Source organism: Quercus suber, unplaced genomic scaffold (genome assembly GCF_002906115.3).
Source record: "Quercus suber isolate HL8 unplaced genomic scaffold, Cork oak 2.0 scaffold_330, whole genome shotgun sequence".
NCBI lineage: Eukaryota > Viridiplantae > Streptophyta > Magnoliopsida > Fagales > Fagaceae > Quercus > Quercus suber.
The window spans coordinates 650,132-658,114 of record NW_027069783.1 but is presented as its reverse complement, the minus strand read 5'-3'; the positions used below and the strand labels follow the sequence as shown (position 1 = coordinate 658,114).

The 7,983-nt window shown below is 35.0% G+C and overlaps 1 protein-coding gene across 1 annotated transcript; it reads right to left on the bottom strand.

Moving 5' to 3' along the window:
• Positions 1-568: 568 nt before the first annotated feature.
• On the bottom strand, positions 569-3,957 carry LOC111986718 (large ribosomal subunit protein uL5c). The gene is made up of 3 exons (XM_024018400.2): positions 3,637-3,957; positions 2,974-3,174; positions 569-1,063 (listed from the first exon to the last, which is right to left on the bottom strand). Exons 1-3 carry the CDS (start codon positions 3,886-3,888, stop codon positions 725-727), a joined length of 792 nt encoding a protein of 263 aa, XP_023874168.1. The 5' UTR covers positions 3,889-3,957; the 3' UTR covers positions 569-724.
• Positions 3,958-7,983: the final 4,026 nt, after the last annotated feature.

Sequence of the window (7,983 nt, the reverse complement as noted above, 5' to 3'; positions counted from 1 at the left end):
GGTGAGATAGAATAAAAGAAATGAAAAAAAAAAAATAAAGTAAGTTGCATTATTTTAATCGGAGGTTGAATAAAATTTTTTTTTTTTTTTTTAGATGTCTGCTACAGTGCACATCTATAGATAGATAGATGTGCACTATAGCAAATCAGCAAAAAATTATAATTTTGCCTCTATTGCTGCAAGGCTTTTTTGGTATATTGGTGGAGCTAAAATAGCATTATAGCTTTTTAGCTCAATGGAATGTAGCGAGAAGTATGATGCTGAACTTTCTTAAACAACAAACATAAATCAATTTTCCTTCAAAACCATTCAAAAGTTCTAAATAATATGATAAAAATAAATAAATAAATAAACAGAAAACGATTCTTTTTTTCTTTTTTTTTTTTTGAGAAGGAACAGAAAATGATTCTTATATAGAAGCATATCTTTTTCTACTTTTTAAAAAAGTTTTTATATAGAAAAGAGGAAAAATGAGATATTCGAACTATTGACATATACTTCATAAGATATTGATTGTACTAACCCTTGGGGTTAAGAAGTTATTCATTATAAAAAGAAAGACAATGGATAAGCCAAAATAATGCACTGTGAAGGGGTAACAAGTCAAGTACAATACGATTTACACGTCCAAATTGTTTCCATTTAACATAATCGTTATGGACATAATTTGCAAACATGCTACAGAATAGCAAAATGGTACAAGATTTAAATAAAAAAATGACATTTATCTCCGTGATCTGCCCCTTGATTTTGAACCAAAATGGTGAGCCTTGAGCTTCTTTTTGCGCACCATTTCTGAACCACCACCCTCTCGAAATGGCATGCCCATGAGAGCTAAAAGTCTTTGGGCTTCTTGATCGGTTTTAGCTGTGGTTGCAATACAAACATCCATTCCCCTCGGCTTGCCTAGAGCCTCATACCTGATCTCCGGGAATACACTCTGTTCACGAATCCCAATGCTATAATTCCCATGCCCATCAAAGCTGTTTGGGTTTACACCTTGAAAATCCCTTGTTCTAGGAAAAGCCAAGTTAATTAGCCGATCCAGGAATGAGTACATCATCTGTCAAAATCAAATAACATCCACATCACAAGATTCAATTAGTTTGGACCATGGGGAACTTATAAATTACATTTTGGAATCCTGCAGCGCAAAGATGCACCACTTAGTACTTGATGGTAAGTAAATTATGGCAGGCATAATAATTGATATTTTACAAAAATAGAATGATTTGTGACAAGTAATCCCATTACATGTAACACAAACATGTGAACCAGAACACAAGCACATACAGACTATCTTAAAGACAATCAAACAATAACGAACATCAATTTCTAGCAATTAAGTCAAATTGACGAGCATAACCATTGTCTCAGTAAATTTTTCTTCTTTGTATACTTGAGTCAAATTTACTTAGATAATTGATGATTACAGGAGCTTTGATTACAGCATTCATAACATGATCTTACACATCAAAAGAAACAATGAGAAGAAATGAATAACCAGAATTTGAACAAAAATTCCAATAACACAAGTCAACAGTACACTTTTAGCAAGAAACAACCCCCAAAGAAGGCTAAATTATAAATTGCAGTGTCTAAGTTTGGCTTGTTTTCATTTTCAACTTTATAATTTCAATTTTTTCAATTGAGGCCCTCAACTTCCATCCTCCAATGTAGCGCTTTTGTCCACCTCCATCTAATTTGTGGAGTTCACCAAAACAACGCAATTTTGCTAACTCTCAGTTTCCAAAAAAAAAAAAAAACCATTTCCTCTCATTCTGTCTCTTTGCCATAACTTCCTCTCATTCTCTATTTCCATTGCTTCAAGGTAGTGTGGCAATGAAGAGTTGAATCGACAGCTTGGGATTGGAGGCGTGGGTGGCTTCGAACAACAGTGAATATGAACGGCAGCACTTGGTTTGGGTTCTGTCTCTTTGCCATAACTTCCTCTCATTCTCTATTTCCATTGCTTCAAGGTAGTGTGGCAATGAAGAGTTGAATTGACAGCTTGGGATTGGAGGCGTGGGTGGCTTCGAACAACAGTGAATATGAACGGCAGCACTTGGTTTGGGTTTGATTGGGAAACATAGGTGGTTAGTGACGTACAATCTAGCTTGGGCGATGGTGAATTGGTTAGGTAGTAAGCTTGGTCTGGGTTTGGTTAATTCACATTGGAATGCGTCCTTGGCAACAGTGGTGGTGATTAAGGGTTTATTGTGTGGCCGATTGGCTTAGAGAGGCGATGTTGGCATAAGTGCTGGTTGGGTTGTTGAGAACAGCTTGGTGGTTTGATTTATGGGTATGGCCGTATGGGGGTTGAGATTGAGAAGCCCTCAAGCTCCAAATGACTTGTTCCCACACCAAATGACATTGCAAACACCACCACCACCATTCGAACGAATTACAAACATTGAAAATATATATATATATATATATATGACGCCACTATGAAATATTTACTCATGGGCAGAGCGAGATCTTCTATTTTTAATCACGGTAGAGATGAAAATGAAAATAGACCAAACTTAGAGGGTGTAGTTTGTAATTTAGCCGAGAGAGAGAGCCAAAAATTCTATTGTTCCAAGAATCTGTAAATACTTTTCCAAATGCCAAAGGGGAAAAACTTGCTTCTTTTAGCCAAACTATTAGACTATTTAGTATTTACTTCAAAAGTGATAATTTACTATTTACTCATATCAATGGCATCTCATCCCTAAGTTACTACTGCTACTACCAATTACAACCGCGAACACTAGGAAGCACAAATATTTCAAAATAACAGCCTTAAATCTTTAATTCTAGCTATTAAGCATTGCAAGCAATAAAATCCTGAAATTCTTTTTTTGATTAGTAATAACTAATAAATCCATAAATTCTAAATTGGAGGAATCATTAAAACTAACTCTAAAGGGAGCTCAAATAATAAATAAAAAATAAAAAACCGCAATTGAGAGAACAAAACATGCTTACACTTCCCCTGAGTGTGACAGCAATCCCAAGTGGCTGTCCTTCCCTGATCTTGAACGTGGCAATAGCATTTTTCGCCCGTGTCTTTATTGGCCTCTGCCCTGTTATGAGTGCCAGATCATTCATTGCTGCTTCCAAACCCTTCGAGTTCTGTTGAGCATCCCCAATACCGCAATTCACCACAATCTTCTCAATCTTCGGAACCTACATTGCAAATTTGAACAAGAAAAAATACTTTATTCTGAACCCAAAAAGATGAATCATAACCCAAACTTAAAATAAAAAGGCAACCAAAGTACTAATCCCCCCTTTATTTTTCAATGGAAAGTGTACCTTGGCCACCAAGAAAACAAGCAACTCTGACCCCCAAAAAACTGAATATATATATATGCAAATGGATATAGTAATGCTACATACACAACATTTTTCACAACAGTTTATTTTGCAATTTTTTTATGGTTCTTATACGGTCGCTTTTTTAACTACCATTGACAACTACAACTAGGCACTAGCCACCTCAGCAGTTGATAAATATTTTGTGACATTTTCTCATATAACCAAAAGACCATATATTATAGCACAACACTCTTCAGCCCCAAACTCAAACCCCAATAGAAATTCAAACAATGAATTTGATAGAGAAAGTTAATGAAAGAAATGGGTTACCTGGAGGATATTCTGGTAGGAGAACTCTTCCTTGAGCTTGGGAATGATTTTTTCGACGTAAGTGGCCTTGAGACGACTGGGCTTCTCCGCCTCCGACTTCTCCACCAGCACAGCTGCCCCCGCCGCCGCTTTCACCGTCGTCAACACCGCCCCATTTCTAGGGACCGCCCGTACTGACATTGGGGATTTGAAAAGTGGGGATTGGCCGTGAAACGACGACGTCGTGGAGCCGAAGAGGGAAGGACTCGCCATGGTGATACTGATGATGATGTGAGGTTGGGTTTGTTTCACTGCGTCTGTGAGAGAGTCTGTGTTTATTTCTTTTTTGTGCGTTTAGAGGTGGTGAAATGGGGCTTCAATTGGAGTTTATTTACGAGAATGCTCAATGCTTGGTTCCCTGATGTGGGTTTTGTGTAAATATTTTGAAAAGGAAGGTTCTGGTTGTGTTTTTGCCTCAATAGTAGAGGATAAGGCGAGCTTGACTTGATGAATTTATCCACAAGCACTTGCACGTTTTGGTATTCTGCTACAAGTCGTATGTATATATATATATACGACATTGTCGTTGAGAATGGGAACATTTAGATGCTAAGAGCATTCCCCTCAAAGTAACAAAAAAATTTTGCTTCTAGCAACTCAAAAACTTAATCTATTTTAACATCTTAATTTATAATACAACCCATATCAAAAGTTTTTTTTTAATCACTTCATTTAAAATAATATAAACAACTCATTAAAAAAAAAAACAACAACCTTCACAAAAATCGATAGCAATCAGCCATAACCACCTCCACCGCTGCTCCACCATAGTGGCAACCCCAACCGACCCCAAAAAAATAAATAAAAAATAAAACAAAACTATAACCCAACCAACACCTTCCTCTTTCAAATCACAAAACAACCACCATTACAATCACCAAACCCTGCCACCTTCCTCTTCCACCACCATCACAAAATCTCAGCCACCACCAAATCTGATCAGCCACCAAATCTTAGCCATCGCTGTGACCCATGACCCAAACGCATCATTCACCACCACATTACTACTGTGACCCACGATCCAAATCAAAACCCACGGGAAACCGGAGAGAGAGAGAGGAAGAAAGAGAGAGAACTAGTGAGAGGAAGGAAGGAAGAAAGAGAGAGAGAGAGAGAGAGGTTATTTTAATTGAACAAAAGACCAAAGGAATAAAAAATTATTATTTTTTATAAGTTTTGAGCTGCTGTAGACTACCATAGATGGTAGTTTACTGTAGCTCATTTGCCAAAAATTTTAATAACACCATTGTTGGGGTATGTTTTTTGTGGAATGAGTTGCTAAAAATAGTTTTTTTTAGCTTTTAAGAGCTTTAATCACTCTTTGACCAAGTATGAGCACTCACAATGGTGAAGCTAAAATTTTCTAACTTTTAACATCTCAAAAACTCACTTTATTTATTTTAACACATCACTTTATAATACACTAAATATCAATGGTTCTATTTTTTTTAGCACTTCATTTAAATATTCTTTATTTATTTTTTTTAATTCTTTATTTATTCTTCATCTCATTCTCTCTATTCCTCTTTGTCTCTAGCTCTTCTTTAAAGCAATAAAAACCACCACAAACCCACCAATTACACCACCACTGACCACCACCATATCACAACCAGTGACCCAAATCAACCAAAAACCACCACACAAACCATAACTCTGTCTCAACCTAGCCACTCCAAAACCAAATCAATGACCCACCACACCCACAACAACCCATGATATGACCTGCAGACTCAACCACCACAGGCTGATCAATGGCCCACCACCACAACCCTATTCAAATGTTTTGTTGCATGACCACAACCTAATTCAAATCCTCTCTCCCTCAGTACGAAGAATCCTACCATATTTAAAAAGAAAATATCATCCATGGAGGAGTTTAAGTTTTACCTTTTCGACTTAAAGTCGAAGCTTCTGATAACACCAAAAGAAGGACTCCAAACGGCTTAAGCCGCGGCTTCCAAGCTCAAACTCCCTCACGTGACTACAGAAGCACAAACCAAAACCACAAACCATAGTGAGAGAGAGGGCCGAGGAAGAAGATGAGGGTTATAGAAGAGAAAGAGCGAAAATGAGAGACAGAGGGCAAGGGCAAGGGCGGGCGACAAATCTATGTTGGGGAGGAAATAAAAGAGAAAAGGTAGAAAAAGAATGAAAAAATCGATGAGAGAGAGAGAAGATAAGCTATTATTAATATGAAATTGGACTCATGACTAAAATAATAATATTTTATTTATAACTTTAAGCCGTAGTAAATTGCCGTAAATGGTAGTTTACTGTAGCTCAATTGCTAAAAAATTTAGCAGTAACACAATCAACGTAGTGCTTTTCTTGTGGTATGGGTTGTTAAAAATAGTAATTTGATTTTTTAGCACCATCATTGTGAGTGCTCAAAGAACACTTCTATGCTATAAATTTTTAGGTCTATATTTTGATTTTGTAAGACTAAAATTTACTATTAGTATGGATATAAATGAGCCAGAATTAAAAGTTTGAGATTATTAATTTAATTTGTTTTTTAACACAAGTTAAGCTCAAGCCCATCAATGACTAGATTTTTATATGTTCAAACCTTGTTCATTCTTTTTATGAACAAACTCAAATTTGTTTTTGTGTTACTTGTTAACTTATTTTTTTTCATATATAGTAAACACAATAACTAATTGTTTTTACTCATTTAAAAATCTATATAAGTAAAAACTAAACTATATTTTAAAATTATATTATCTTAGTTAATTAGATATAATTATTTTTGTTTATGAACATATAAAAATTAGATTCACCAACCTTGTATTATGAAAAATTATATATTATTTTTCCTACTAAATTGACTATTCAAGAATTTATATTATCAATAAATTATAAATAATGATTTGATATCTTAAAAACTTATTTGCAAACATACAAAATCCAATACCTAGTTTATATAAGTGAAGCTATTCATCAAATGAATGAAACTACTAGATCCAAACATTGTCAAGGTGAACCAACCATCACAAACAATTGTTGAAGGCTACCAGTAAGATATCGAGAAAAGGGGATGGAAAAAATGACAAGAAATAGGACTCACACAATAATATAAAAAGCTCACCACAAAGGGAAAAGTCAATGAGTTATAAAAAAATTTTACCACCCAAAGGAAATTACCAAGGATACAGGGCTAAACACACTCACCATTCAATGGACCACCTAGAGAGATACAAAGTTGTAGACACTTGATTTTGCACCCATAATTTAATCTTGGGAGATGGCTAAAGTGACCATTAATATACCCAAAATTTAGAGTTGTATTACATGCATTAATTCATTCATTGCATATCGCAAAAATGATCTTGAGATTCTAACGATTGCGACGGTATGCCCGATTTCCAAATTGGATCGTCAGATTGAAAGATATCACATGATCAAGTTTTTACACTCCGTATGCATTTTGTTTGGGTAGAATCAACTATGTGTGATTAATTTAAATTAATTCTGATTGGTTAAACAATTAAAATTAATTAAATAATTTTGTGATTGGTTGTTGGTTAGTGTCAAAAATAGGCTTGCTTGCATGAGAATAAAGTGGATAATCAGATAACAAAGAAGTTGTGGATAATCAAGACTTTTTGGAATATTTATCTCTAAGATAATTATCACTTTAAAGACCTGAATATCAAGAAAAATGGATTAATTTTTAAAATACGAATAAAAAACACGTCTAGGTGCAATTTCCAGCTAAAAAATCTTCAAAAATGAAGTCCAAATTGAACCAAAACTCAAATGCGGGCCTGACACCTAGGAAGGCCTCTCAGCACTCTTGGAGTGCTGATTGGCCCAAACACTCGGCCCGGCCCAGGGACCGCTGATTGAGATAGAGCCTATCTTTTTCAACTTTTTAGAGATAAGGACGCATTCCAATTTGTAGTTGATCTGATTCAGATTATTTCTTAAGCATCCTAACATCTATAAATAGAAGAAAAAAAAATCAGAATTAAGGGCACTTCTTTTTTGACTTCTTTGCTTCCCTTACGTTAAAGACGTTCAGGAGGCTTTCGCTTTAAAAACTTCTTTTTTGTAAGTAAAGTATTTTAGCCATCAAAGAGGTGAAAACTTCTTTAATTTCTAAAATATTCTTCTACTACAAAGCACACTCATACAAGAGGTATTTAATTATATTGTTCTGCCTGTTTTTCTTTTCCATTAGTTAATATGTCGTGGTTGTTCATTGCATGAATTTGATTAACATTTTTGATTTTATTATGCCTTGTTTTTATTTCATATTTGCTATTCTTAGATATTTAGTTGAAATTTTCTTTGATGTGTTCTTTA

What these genes read in the sequence shown, in the direction of transcription:
- LOC111986718 (XM_024018400.2), bottom strand. Translation starts at nt 3,888, where the DNA reads ATGGCGAGTCCTTCCCTCTTCGGCTCCACGACGTCGTCGTTTCACGGC. An exon ending in CCTACCAGAATATCCTCCAG is followed by an intron (nt 3,175 to 3,636) that starts GTAACCCATTTC and finishes TTTGCAATGTAG; the next exon opens with GTTCCGAAGATTGAGAAGAT. An exon ending in CTGTCACACTCAGGGGAAGT is followed by an intron (nt 1,064 to 2,973) that starts GTAAGCATGTTT and finishes TGATTTTGACAG; the next exon opens with ATGATGTACTCATTCCTGGA.